General features: G+C 34.3%; 1 protein-coding gene across 1 annotated transcript in view; it reads left to right on the top strand.

Annotated features, from left to right (window-relative positions):
* The window catches only part of ARIH1 (ariadne RBR E3 ubiquitin protein ligase 1), a 131,432-nt gene that overhangs the window by 111,870 nt on the left and 4,789 nt on the right, over window positions 1-14,773 (top strand). Inside the window, exons 6-11 of the mRNA XM_087824496.1 lie at window positions 1,173-1,239; window positions 2,710-2,816; window positions 5,009-5,051; window positions 5,548-5,619; window positions 8,381-8,511; window positions 12,221-12,278. Of these exons, the coding sequence (XP_087680622.1) occupies window positions 1,173-1,239; window positions 2,710-2,816; window positions 5,009-5,051; window positions 5,548-5,619; window positions 8,381-8,511; window positions 12,221-12,278 (478 nt within the window). The remainder of the gene's footprint in view (window positions 1-1,172; window positions 1,240-2,709; window positions 2,817-5,008; window positions 5,052-5,547; window positions 5,620-8,380; window positions 8,512-12,220; window positions 12,279-14,773) is intronic.

Genomic DNA, 14,773 nt, shown 5'->3' with positions numbered 1-14,773 from the left:
CCAGTTCTGTTACTCTGTTCTGGGGAGCCCAGTTTGGGGTTTAAACCCCAAAGTTCTCAGGGGGAACACCTCACAGCTGAGATATCCCTCCAGAACTTCAGCTGCTCCCCATGGGAGCCCAGCCAGCCCTCTTGCACTGCTGCTCTTCCTACCAGTCTCATTGTGGCCTCCTCTTTGCATTCCTTGTTTATAAGGGTTCTCTGCAGCAAGTCTTCAGTTGGTTATTCAGGATGATTTTTCTATATTTTAGTTGTAATTCCAGTTTGTTTCTGGGAGAATGTCTGTGTAGCTTCCACTTCATTCACCACCATCTTGGAATCCCTTGTTTAATTTCTTTAAAATGCATTTCTGTGTGCGCCTGGGTGGTGGGCCTCTGGGTCACTGTGCAGGGTCAGGATTCAGCAGCATGTTTGCTGAGCAGTCAGCTCTGCAGGGACGCAGCAACACCATTTTTTAATAATGTACTTGCAGGAGTTTTTACCATTGAAACTAATGAAACCTAAGCTTCAGGATCTTTCATTTTGATGGGTTCCTGTGTTTTTTAGAAATAGTTATGAATTATAGTATTCAAAGTGGACAAGAGAAGCCAGGTTGCTATCAGTAAGTTTTTCTGGTAAATTACCGAGAGATCTAAGAAGAAGGAAGCCCTCAAAACTATATATAGCACAGCCTGGATCCATTTCTTAACATTCCTCTCAAAATCTCTTATTTCACACACTGATTTGGGGGAGGGAGTCTGATGGAAGATCAATGAGAAATTATCTTCTCATTGATATCATAGTCAGAAGACTCTGAAAGGGGCCTAAATTTGGCAGTAGTTGGTAAGCCATTAGATCATAATACAAACTGGGCAAGATATCATAGTCAGAAGACTCTGAAAGGGGCCTAAATTTGGCAGTAGTTGGTAAGCCATTAGATCATAATACAAACTGGGTAAAAATAGAATATTTAGAGTACAAGAAATATGAGGGGAAAGTCTACCAAAATAAAACTAGAAACTTTGAAATTATTGTTTTGATTACTCCAGTTACATTTGTTGATAATCTATGTGCATTTTAGTATTTTCTATTTAGGGAAGTTTTATAGCATTAGCATTGAAATTTTATTTTATAAATGGAGAAAATACTCTTGGCTGAAACTCCCCAATAAACTATTTTTATTCTTGCTTTCAGGCGCCTCATCACAGATTCAAAAGTTAAATTAAAGTATCAGCATTTAATAACAAATAGCTTTGTAGAGGTAAGTGATTTCTCTTAAGTTTTTCCTTTTTTAATAAGAGGAATTCTTTTTTATAATAGAAGTATTAATTTTTTATATAAAAGTACTCTGGACAATAAGAGACACCTTTACGATAACATGAGTTATAGACTTTTGTATGAAGCATACCAAAACACCTTTATTCTCAAAGAAATGTGACAAATCAGTAAATAGATGTCTCTTCATACATTTTGAGCTTTGATAATAAAATTATTTTTATAGTATTCTTCCTTTATATTTCTTAATCCCTAGCAGAGAATTGTAGCAGAGAATTAATGATGTCATGTTTAATCACGTTTGATATTCTAACTCTGCTTGTTTTAGCTTCCATTACCAATAAACTTTGTTAATAAATAATCCTGTAGTTATATGTTTTTATCAATGTCTTTCTTTTATCAGAACAGAGGTCTGCAAACTAGAGCATGCCTGTTTTTTTAAATAAAGACATATTTGACCATACTCATTTGTTCTATACTGCTTTTGTGCTACAGTGGCAGAGTTTGAATAGTTGTGGGAGAGGACATTATGTCCCATAAAGCCAAAAATCTTCACTTTTTGGATCTTTATGGAAGAAGTTTGCTAGCTCCAGTATAGGAGCATCAGTGTAACTTGATGTTTTAACTTTTTCTAGAGTTACATTACTTTGTAGTAATTTTTATTTCTATTAGTGATTAAACTGAAGGTCAGATCTTCTAGAAAACAGCATATTTTAGGCATAGTAGTTTGTTTGTTGAAATGGTCGATAAACTTCAATTCTGGTCAGAGTGTTTTGCCATGCTTTATTCCATAACAAAAAATGCTCCAGAAGTTCTGTTTCCTTTTGTTCTTAGAAGGGTTTTTAATGGTCAAATGGAGAAATTACATGTATATCTCTTTGCTTGTTTCAAACTATTCTTTGTCATCTAAACCCCATTCCTGAGTTGGAGAATATATTGTTTTCCTGCATCTTTCAAAGTTGCCCTGAAATAGAACCATAGAGAAATTGATACTTGTTAATGGTCCCATAATAGGTAATTATTTTAGACTTTCTCTGGTATTTTGAAAAGAGAACAAGAAGTACGTAATATATTTTATAAAACCAGCTCTTCAGGGGATCTATAATCTTAGAAAAACAATGCATGATTTCCTAATGCCTCAGTCTACTTGATTTTAGGAATATAGCAGCTTGACTATAGTGACTCCATTTTATTTCTTCGCTCTTTCCTTACTAAGTTGTATACTTTTATAATAAACTGGTAATCTAGTAAGTAAAGAAAAGAGAAGGAAAAACTGCATCCAAAAGGCACTGCTGTAAAGGACTGAGTATTGGTGGCAGGTTTTTATATGCTTGTCTCACCAACCCCCTCTTTGCCCCTTATACTAGGGAAGCAATATAAATAATTGGTTGGTGTGCTAGGAAATCTTGAATAGTGATTTAATTTGTCATTTTTTATTTTCTAACTTGTATTTCAGTGCAATCGACTGTTAAAGTGGTGTCCTGCCCCAGATTGCCACCATGTTGTTAAAGTCCAATATCCTGATGCTAAGCCTGTTCGCTGCAAATGTGGGCGCCAGTTTTGGTAAGCAAGTGATTTCTTAAATTGAAATAGTGCACATAGCTTTTCTATTTATTCTTAGTAGTAAAATAGGAAAAAATATTTTACCTCAGGTAGGGAGGAAGGGAGGTGATACTGGTTTAAAATAGTGTGTATTTCTTTTAAATAACAATTAGAGTTAAAAAGTCGCATTCCTCTTTCCTTGTCACCCTAAATTTCAGATATATTTTCTTATGGGGAAAAGTGCAGCTATCACATTTTCTTGTGTGTTCTAGTGGAAGTTAAATGGGAGCAAACTTACAGATCTGGGACAAGAATTCAATTACTCTCATTTCTGATTGACTGCTTATTTTGTCAGATTATGTTTGGTTCCTTTATGGCTCTTGCTCTGTTTTCAAGTTATCTCTTAGGAATAAAATACACAGTTAGGGCTTTTTTAGAATTTCCTTTGCTCTTACAAGTTTAATTACTCCTAAGAAGAAAATGTTCAGGTAAATTTGGAAAGGTAAAACATGGTTGATTAGATGTGCTTTTTTAACTGAGTTTTCCTGTGGCCCCTCTGGTAACCTAGGTTCTTGGAGTTCTCTTGCATACCCTTCAGTCTTTGAGTTCTAGACTCAGCTTACCAGGAAACTTCCAATAATACCACATATTAGAGAACTAAGATGATCTTCCATTCCTTTGTTGATCTTTTAGGAATGAGAAGCCAATCAATCCAAGGGGCTCTAGAGGTAGTCCTTAGACACTTTATTGGTATTGCATACCTTTTTTTTTTTTTTTTTTTTAACACCTACAGAATTAGACTTACACATCATTAATATTAAATATTTCCAAAAAGGGCAGGTAAACTTACAGACATTAAATATGTGTAAAATACATGTTGTTTTGGTAATTATTAAATATACATTATTGTTTATAGTTTATCAGGTAGACAGGGTAGATTCTGATTCCATACCTACTTTCAAATATATTTTTAGTACGAAATACCTTGAATACCAACTAAATATACAAAATGACAGCAATGAATACTTACTAAGTAACTACAACCCAGCTTAATCAAAATCAGTATTTTGTTTTTATTAAGTGGGACATGTTTGAACCCCCTTGGTTTCCTTCTCCATCCCATTCCTCATCTTTTCCAGAAGTAACCATTATCTTGACTTCATTTAAATGAATAGCACTTTGTTCCTCTCATTTGCAAAGGATTTTTGGCATTCCTAAATTACTTGATTAACTAACTTAGCCATTCCATGATTACATTTTCATAAAATTTTTGTTTATTCTTTTTAAAAAATATATATTTTTATTGATTTCAGAGAGAGGAAGGGAGAGGGAGACAGAGAGAAACATCAATGATGAGAGTCATTGATCAGCTGCCTCCTGCAAGCTCTCTGCTGGGGATCGAGCCCACAACCTGGGCATGTGCCCTGACCGGGAATCAAACCTCGATCTCCCAGATTATAGGTCAGTGCTCAACCTCTGAGCCACGCTGGCCAGGCATTTTGTGTTTATTCTTAATTTATACTTTTTTCACAAATGTATATACTACCATTTGCCTAGAAAACAGAAAGTCATTAGCAATTACTATATTCTTAGAGAATATTTAGTCACACTCTTGTTTTACAACTTGTTTGCTACAATTTACCTCTACTGGACTGATGCTCATTTGGATCATGCAGATATGTGGCCTGTTTGCTTCCCACGTGTGCATCAGTACTAAATTATATATTACCCTACAGTGTCAGATTTCTTTCTTTATTTGAGGTGTTAAGTAAAAGACAGTATATGCTAATGAAGCATCATTGAAATTTAAGTTGAAATTTGTGAAAATGATTTTAGTTTGGCTTCAGAGAATGATTGTAGCAAGGAGCCATCTTAAAAACTGTCAGAAAAATGTAGATCTAACTAAACTGATTTTTTGTTGTTGCTTTAACAGTTTCATAGCTGTTTAGATAGTCATTTGTTATGGAATGGTCATCTAAACATGTCTTCGTGCTTATGGTCATACTTCATTCACACACAGCCAATACATGCTGACCCTAATACTAAATTCTAAATAATTTTGCTGTAGAATAAAGTAGACATGGTTCCTGCCTTTGTATTTGCCAATCACTGGTGAAAATACTGAAGAACTGTAAAGCATGGAAGTGGTTTGTTTGTTTACATACTTACAGTAGGTGGGACTTAATTCTTTTAACTCTTCTGTCACTTAACAGCTTTAACTGTGGAGAAAATTGGCATGATCCTGTTAAATGTAAGGTAAGTTTGTCTGGCATTTTCATTTTTAATTAATATACAGCACCTCTAAGATTTGTTGACTGAAAACTACAGCTGACAATTTTGTTATTTACCCATCAATAGATAAAAGATTTTATTTTGCCCTTTTTATTTCAGATGATCATTACAAGTATTCAGAACATCCCTTAGGAATAAGCCAGCTCCTGATATTATCAGGATAATTATAGTTAAGGCGCCTTCCTCAGGAGGCTTTATATTTGGCTAAGGAGAAGCCACCTTGGAGCAGGCATTCTAATCAAGCCAGAGAAAGTCCTCCTTTGGTTTATTTTTGTATATACTTGATATGAGAACTACAGGATTTCCTTGATTTAAAAGGAAGTAAACCCAGTGATAATCTTGTCCTTTGGCTTTTATATTTAAGTTTGACTAAATTTAAGTGTTGAAGTAATTTACTATCCTTATTATTAAGTCTTTTGTTGTACCCTAACAGTTGTTTTTTTTTTTTTTCCCCAAACAGTGGTTGAAGAAATGGATTAAAAAGTGTGATGATGACAGTGAAACCTCTAATTGGATTGCAGCCAACACAAAGGTTGGTATTTTCCTTCAGTAAACTTGTGGTAATGAGGCAGCTTTAGCAAAAAAACCCAGTAAATTTACCTGGTTAAGGGTAAATTTTCTCGATTAAGGTTTGTTTTTGTTTTATCCAAAATGACTGTCTATTAATAATTTTTCTTTATTTTACTTTTTGAGTTTTATTTTATTGAGTTCTATACTGTAATATGGACCATACTCTACTTTAGAAATTTTCTTTTATTGGAAAAGCATGAGTTTCCTATGGAAGAAAAGGCTGATAATTTTCCCTACCCTGACATTTGCTATAATGCCTTTTCATATAGTTCTTGGCTTCCTTTTAGTATACAAATGTTGAGTTTACTCCACCTAACTTGGTTTTGTTAGGCTAATTTGTATTCCTGCCTTTAAAAGTCCCCAGGGTTTAACTTTTAAGGGATCATTTTTACAACAGCATTCAATCAGAGTAATTTGACTGTAACTTTTTAATATATAAAATATCTTTAACATGTTAAACTTCTATAATATGATATTATGAGACTTGAGAAAATACAAGTTTGGGGGTAATATGGGTATCCCTTGATTTTGTGTGTGTGTGTGTTTTATTTTTTGAAGTGCATTGCTCAGAATATACTAGTTTTAAGATTCAGTCTCTTTATGACCCTGAACCACTTCTTGAACACTAGATAAAAATCTTTCAAATGACAGTACTTTAATCTTGAACACCCTTATTTTCTATCACTAAGTAGTAAGCAAGCATTTGAATCCCAACTGTGTATCAACCAACCTCTGAATAGAAAATTATATAAATATCTAGTTTTTATTTAATTCAGTCTTATATCCCATCCAAATAGGAAGTGACTTGGGCTATGAATGATAGGGTTATTAGTGAGCTATTCAGTTTTAGTATTGCCTTTAACATGTAAGATGATGCTTTAAATAATACTGAGTTGTTTAACTTGTGTTAGTTATAGCTTTGCACAGTTCCATCACTCAATCATAAGATAGTAATAAGGGGTGCTTAAATAATGAAGGCTAACACATGATTTTATACCATTAGTATCCTGCTCTACCCAAAAAGATTAAAAAATATATATTTATTTCTGTCTCCCATAAAGCATTAGCAGTGAAACTGAGTCTTTTCACATGGTACAGTGCCCACATCTTTGAGGACTATATGGTTGAAATATTTTTGTGCTCTCTAAAACCATCATGATAAACATAAGTCTGTCTTGTCACTCATGAAAACCTTGCTGTAATGTCAGGAAATATGGTTACTTCTGTTATTTTAAAAAATTTCCTATGTTCGTTAAGGCCCCAGAATCCAATTTGCTCTGTAAAACTAGTATTTAGAATAGGGTAGCTATATTTTCACTAAATAGTTTGATTACTCTCTCACCCACTTTCTGTAGTCTAAAGAAATTACAAATACTCTAAACCCCCAAGATGTTTAAGTAGGGAATATAGGCTCGAATATGTTTGACTTTGTTTAGAAAGTAAATTATTGAGGAAGAATGGCAATTTGTGATAAGAAAGTTACCTACTTGATAGTTTTGGGGTGAAGCTAAAGAGTTTTTCTCTTGAGAAGTTTCAGAAACTTTTATTGTTATCAGCGCTTGAAACAGATTTGCAGATTGCTGATAGTATCCTAACCTATTGAGAGCTTAATACTATTTGGTTAATTATATACAAGAAATGTAGAGTGAAACATATTTTAGGCCTGGAATTTGTTTCTTTGAGAAAATGTAAAATTTCTTATGTGTGTGATTTCAAAAAATTCATTTAAAATTTGCCATATTTTAAAGTTACCAAATTGCCATGTTTTTCAAATTACTGTAGTTTATGGGCAGTGTAGTCTGTTTCACAAGGCTAAATTGTACAAATAATATTATGGATACTACTTCCCCCTTGTGGTAGTTACAAACATCAAACACAAATAAATACAGCAAAAATATAAGCTTTATATTTTATTATTTTCTTTTAAATAATGAGTATGTTTGATTTTTCTGATTTTTCAAGAGAGAAAAACAATAGGCCTGCAGGGTAATAACCTTGGCTCAGTAGCAACGAAGAAAATGATACAGACTGGGGGCAAAAAATCATCATCTCTGTAGCACAGTGTGAATGGACCACAATGAGAATTTAAAACAAGGATATTTGGCAGAAAGAAGTTGGGAAACTCGGTAGCCACAAAAAGGATTTACCAATTCTATTTGCCTGACTCTTGAGGCCATATTGCTTGAGTTTGAATTCTTACTCTACCATTTGCTACCTGTATGATCTTGAACTAGTTTGTTTATTTTCTCTCCCTTGGTTTAATTCATCTGAAAAATGAAAATAAGAATAGCACTACTTTAAGGATTATAAATTAATGCATATGAAACACTGAAACAATGTGAGACAGAGGAAGTACTCAGTAATTATTTTTAGATGACACTAGAGAGATAATTATATTTACATGAACAAACTGTTTTACCTCCCATAAAACTATTATTACCACATCTGTGGCTAAAAGTATTTTAAAAATATTTTGTCCTCCAACCCCACTAAAACAAACCCTTAAATTGTTATTCATCTTAAAAGCCAGTAATAATGATAACAGCTCATTTTCAGTAGTGCTTATTAATTGTTGTTGCATGCTGTTCTAAGTGCTTTTACATGTATTAATCACAGTAAATGTGGTATTTAAAAAGAAACCAATTGTAGAACTGGCTTCTCCTCAGTACTAGTAATACAACCTAGTGTAGCATTGACACCAACTTTATAGTTTCTCTTCATAGGAATGTCCCAAATGCCATGTCACAATTGAAAAGGATGGCGGTTGTAATCACATGGTCTGTCGTAACCAGAACTGTAAAGCAGAGTTTTGCTGGGTGTGTCTTGGCCCTTGGGAACCACATGGATCTGCCTGGTAGGTTGGGGAAATGAAGGGGAAAATATGTTCACATAAGTATGTGATATATGCTGCATATTATAAATAAGGTTTCTACTTCATGGAGCTGGCTAAATGAATACAGTGTGTAATTAGTGTTAGAAATATATGCAAGATACCCTGAGAGAGGGATTAGTTAGGCATATTTCACAGAGGAGGTAACTGAGATAAATTTTAAGGACTAAGAGTTCATTGGTTGAAGTAGTGTTACAGAAACATTCAGGGCAAAAGGAGCAGCATGAACAAAGGTAAAATGATGTGAATGTGCATGACTTACTTGTTCAGAGAAGAGTTGCATTGTCTAATATGTCTCTTTCTAGGCAGTAATTGAAAACTAAAGGACTACTGGCAAAACCCAGCATGCAGTTGTATTTTACTTACCCTGCCCACCATTACACAAAAAATTTGTTCCAAACTTTGAAAATTGGAAAATTGCCCAGTGCAGTTCAGATTTTTAGCTTCTCTTGGAAACATTGGAACAGGCCTGCATTTCTGCTTGGCAGCAATCATCTGGAATTGATTACTAGCCTTTCCTTTTCAGTTTATGTTTCCCCAAGACTGAAGTTTAATGGCATTTGCATATATCATGATGGCACATTTAGTTGAAATATATACCTTTGCTCCGTGCATATTTCTTATTCATTTGGAAAAATGCAAGTTAGACTGAGGATGCCTTGAATTTTGAGAAAAATGGGAGCTAGCATATCTCTTGGTAAGAGTGAAACTATTTCTGAGTGTTATAATATGCAAATGACCTGTTTCACTGATTTGAGTTACCTGCCTGTCCCCTATTGGCCTTTCAGTTTGTGGGGAAAAGGAAAAGAACATAAACTGGGACCTAAAATAGTTTGAACAGTATCAGGAGGATTTTAAGGGTGTGACATAATCGGATCTATAATTTAGATGAGAAGGTTCCTGTTATGTTCTTTCATATATTGTCTCATGATTGTGGCTGCTTTGTAGAGAGTAGATGGGAGGGGAATAAATTGTAGGTTCAAGACAAGATGAGGATCTGAACTGAAGACAATGGTAAGTCTTCCCTATTAGTTTTGTTGGAACTTTCATTAGTTTCATTAGTTAGAGGAATAGTATGAGGGATTACTTGTCCGAAATTAATTCTGAGCCAGGTAAAATCTAATTGGAAGTAAAGAAAGTGATTTTGCCACTGTCAGAGCCAAGAAAGGATGTTTGGGTTTTTGCCAGACATGTACTCTGGATTTTAAGAAGGCAAACGAGGATTAGAATGTTCAGAAATTAAATTCACTCTAATATATTTAAATAAGCCTAGTGAAGGGGAGAGGGAATATGGAAGAAGAGTTATTAAAGAGATATATTTCTGTGTGTAAGGTAAGCTCTGATCACAACGTAAATTTGAAATGAGCTGTATTGAAAACTAAGAAAGGTACAAAACAAATTGTGGATACAGAAGAATAAAGAAGGGCCTGGATCAGTGGTATCAGAAAAGTTGTCTGTGTCTTTCCTTTACTCATGGCTAGGACTGCAAATGATTCATACTCTGTTTAAATCTGAAAATGCCTCAGAAGCCTCAAAATAGTATTCAAGTAGTACCATAAGTTTTCTGAGTTAGAAGTATAAATGAATCCTGTTTGCTTTTCTACTTTAAAGTCCTTAATAATCTTGGCAGAGTAAAGCCCAGAATTAATTGAGGCTTATAAATACCTTTTCAAAAATGAAAGAAAAATTTTAGGGGCTATCAGATAAGAGGAGGTGTTAATATTTGACCAGTAGAGGACAAGGGGAGGTGATCTTTGGGGTAAATTGAGTAGTTATTGGTAAGAGAAGGTTATAACCCAAGCTGGGGGGAGATTAATAAATCTCCTGATTTAGGTGAATTGTGGTCTGGGATATTTTAAAAACTTGAAGATGAGCTCAGTGAGTCATTTTTGAGTAATTTTGGAAAATAGGAAGCAAAGACTGGAAGCAGATAAAATGTAATTCCAAATTTCCAAATTTTGTGATTCTATAAACTACATATGAGCCATATAACTTAATTTTTCCCTTCTGTTAAATCCCAGAATCCAATGGTATTAGGATGATGGATTAGGGAATGTTGTTTTGTTTTTGTTCTTGTTTTGTTTTTAATCCTCACTCGAGGATATTTTTTGCATTGCTTTTTCAGAGAGAGTGGGTGGGGGGAGAGAGAGAGAAACATTGATGTGAGAGAGACACACATTGGTTGGTTCCATCCAGCACACACCCTGACCCGGACTGGGGATGGAGCCTGCAACCGAGGTGTATGCCCTTGGCCAGAATCAAACCCAGGACCCTTCAGTCTACGGACTGACGCTCTAACCACTGAGCTAAGCCAGCTAGGGCAGGGAATGTTTTATAGATCTCAACAAGATACTTCATTGTAAACTGCAAAGTTTGTGGCTTAGGCTGTGAATACAGAGAAGGAGGGATATTTGGGATTAATTGAATAGGAGTACAGATACTGGATTTGTGTCCTTTCTAAGCCTAATGGAATGCTTTATTGGTTTGCTGAAAGGCTTCGTCCTCGTGTGTGTGTGTGTGTGTGTGTGTGTGTTTTCCTCTTGTTGATGACATTCTTAAAATTAACCTTACATACACAAAGAGAGATGCTGAATATATAGAGCATTAAAATCCTGGAGAACTTGGCAAGCTGGAACAGTTATCCAGTTTAACAAGATTTTCTTTAGTTTTACAAAGATCACTGTTAAAAGATTCTGGAGTCACGACAACAGCATGTGAACAGTGTATTCACTGGTTAAGAGCATGGGCCTCAGTTGGCAGACAATGCATGAGTTTTATTCCCAGCTCTGAAACTAGTTTTGCAACCTTGAATGTTACTTATCTTCTCAAAACCTAGTTCTTCGTCTGTTCAATGAGGATAATAACAGCAAACATTTCATAAGATGGTTGCAGGAATTAAATGTGATAGTACATTTAAAGTTTGTAGTAAGTGTATTGTATATAGTAAGCACTCAATAAATACGAGCTGTTTCCATAATTAAGCTCCCATAAAAGAAGAGGTAGAGAGTAAGCAGGATGAGGGAAGTGCCAGTCTTTCCATTGCTACTCTGAGCTGACTTCTCTGGGTGGGTTTCCCCCAGCTCCTCACCTTGTTTACCATTCCATTTTCAGTGACTCTTTAAACTGTAATAGCATAGAGAGCACATATAGCACAGCGTCTATTATGTAGTGTTCCGTCAACTGTTGGTTCATTGGTCTATAAAAGAGAAGATTAGGAGGTGAGTAACTCTGGAAAAATTGGGAATATTTGACCTAAATAATAGTCAGCCTAGGAGATGAGATGATCTCTTTCTTCAGAAATTGAGTTAGAAGTTCAAACTTAAGTCAGTAAATAGAAGTTCTAGAATGACAGTGTTTTCTAATGATTATAGGTGAGCTGATTTGGAATGGACTACCTCAGGACATAGGGAATTTCCTTATTACTAGGTAGAGGACTGATACTCTATTACAAAGAGGATTCAAGCACTAGGTGTGGATTAGATTCAAAACACTGAGTATCTTTCAGTGTAGTAACTATCATTATAATTATAAAACCCTGGGTATTTTAACACCTTAGTTTATCTATATCTGTATAAAGTAGAATATTGGTTCTAGATAGTCTCAATCCAGGCTAAAATTCTGTTCCCTTTTTATTGATTTATGGCTTTATGGAATCCTCTTACTTTACTTTAAGGTACAACTGTAACCGCTATAACGAGGATGACGCAAAGGCAGCAAGAGACGCACAGGAGGTAAGTACACTTATTTTGAGGTAACAGTTGAACAGGATGTGCATTGTGTTTATTAGGGAATATATTAGCAGGAGTTTTCAATTTTGAAAGATTTATGGAAATATACTCCAGTAAATATTGGGGGAATGTACATTTAGAAAAGGAATCTTATCCAAAATGCATATTAGGAGAATTTCTATTTATAGATTTGTTGCTTTCTTTTAATCTAGACATTCCAGGTTTCAGTAGTCGTGGTGTCAAGGTTTTCCCTCCCCAGCAAGGAGACTAGAGAACAGTAATTGTTAAATAGCTCTGCTCTTATTTATATGCAGTCTCACTTATTTTTAATTCTTTTTTTTTTTTAAACCTCATTGTTCATCAAGAAGCTCTTTTGGAATGGACTGCCTCAGGAGGTGGGGAATTCCCAGTCACAGAATTGGGGAACACAACCACTATTATAGAAGGGATTCAAGCACTAGGTGTAGATTTTGATTCAACAACACTTTGAGTTCCTTTCAGCCTGTGATTCTGTCATAAGTGTAGACTCCTGGAATTCCTTACATGCCATCCATCCCTTATTGAAATTCCTCAGTTTGTCCCCAAAATATTTCCAAGTGGTTTTCCTTACCAGGATGTAATCCAAAACGTGATCTGTTGCTTCTTGTTTTACTTTTTAAATATTCTTTTAAAATTTATTTCCAATTAAAAATACCATAAGTACAGAAGAGTGTGTGTGTGTGTGTGTGTATGTGTATATAAAATCTCTTAATTTGTTATACTGTTAGAAGTGAATGTTCTGTATCTTTTTTTTTTAAGACTGGAAAATTATATTTTGTTGATGAGTAGTAGTACACAGATTTTCACAATATTTGTGGCCCTTTTAAAGGGAAAAAGACTTCCACAAATTCCATTGTAGATTTAGATTATATTCATTATAATTTTCTTTAAATATATTTAAACATGAAACCAGCCGTAAACCCTTACGCTTTTATACAACTATACAACCAAACCAAGAGAACTCCAAAACTAGTGAAACTCAAGTTAAAATGGATCTGACAGATGTTGTTTGCTTAAATTAAATTACTGAGTCCTTGTCAGTGTGGCTCAGTTGGTTGGGCACATCCCGTGCACCAAAAGGTTGCCAGTTCAATTTCCATCAAGGCACATGCCTGGGTTGCTGGCTAGATCCCCGATAAGGGGTGTGCAGGAGGCAGCCAATTGATGTTTTGCTCTCACATTAATGTTTGTCTCTCCCTCTCCCTTTCTCTCTAAAAACCAATTGGGGGGGGTGGGGAATTACTGTTGATGGACTGCTATATATGGCTGGTTTTTTTGTTGGTTGGTTGTTTTTTGTTGTTGTTTTTGCTAGTTTATGAATAGTTTATTACATTTCAATAAGTGTATTGTGAATCAATAAAGCAAAACTTACGGGCAAAGAGATCCTTACTTAAGCCAATTATTCTCAAGTGCCAAAATAGAATAGTGCAGGAAGAATATAGAAAAAGAATAAAGGATTTTTTTCCTGATAAAAACTTAAAGTATCTTAAGAACACAGACTTAACTTCATTTAAAAAACAGCCAGCAGCTGGATTTGTCTTTGCCTAGCTGATCTAAGCAGTCAGGTTTTTTTGTTTGTTTTCTAGAGTATTTATTTTCATGTTACTGGTTACATTTCTCTATCCAGATTGTGGTGTTTGATTTACGGGTTTTCTTTCATGTTGAATTTTAGACCTATTTTAATAAGCTGTTTCAGAATTATTGGTCATATTAAAGCAAGTCCTCTAATATCATACATTTTAATATGGTAATTAAAGTTTTCCATTTCATCTTGAGAATTTGACAGGCTTGAAAATATTAGTGCTTTTTAGGGAGATAAAATGCTGAGCAGATTATTTTTCACAGACATATTTTTACATATAATTGCTGTAATTTTTAGATTATTAACATATAACTATTTTTAATATAATGATTGGATATAATTGGCATAATTTTCCAACGTATAAGCATTGGTTTTGATACCTATCTGACTATTGAAGTAACTGGCTTGTATAGGTTTTTCAAATGTTTCGATGTTTGATACTGGATCATGCGATTGGCTAATTTTGTGATTCAGAGTTAGTATTTTCTAGTAGTGTCTGTGTTCTTAGTTGGCTTTAAGGCATGAGGACAGGAAAAGGGGGTGATGTAAAAGAAAAGAAATATGTATATTGTAAGAAACCCTTTCATAGTGGTAGCATTTAACAGGCATTTATTAATCATTTTCTACATATTAGGTAGGCATAATAAGATTACTTTTTAAAAATCTGGCTCCTCTGGAGATTTACATTGTAGTAGGAGAGAGCTATGTAAATTATTTTTGCAGTGTGATAAATAATATAAAACAAATATAGACCAGATATATTGTTTCTTTGGTGATACTTCATCTATCTTTAAAAATTTTTACTGTTAACTGCAGTGCCATATATATATTTATTATATATTATAACATTATTTTTAAATTATACTGTATATAGTTT

This window comes from Miniopterus natalensis, chromosome 1, assembly GCF_054644295.1.
Source record: "Miniopterus natalensis isolate mMinNat1 chromosome 1, mMinNat1.hap1, whole genome shotgun sequence".
Taxonomy (NCBI): domain Eukaryota; kingdom Metazoa; phylum Chordata; class Mammalia; order Chiroptera; family Miniopteridae; genus Miniopterus; species Miniopterus natalensis.
This window is presented reverse-complemented; position numbering and strand designations above follow the sequence as displayed.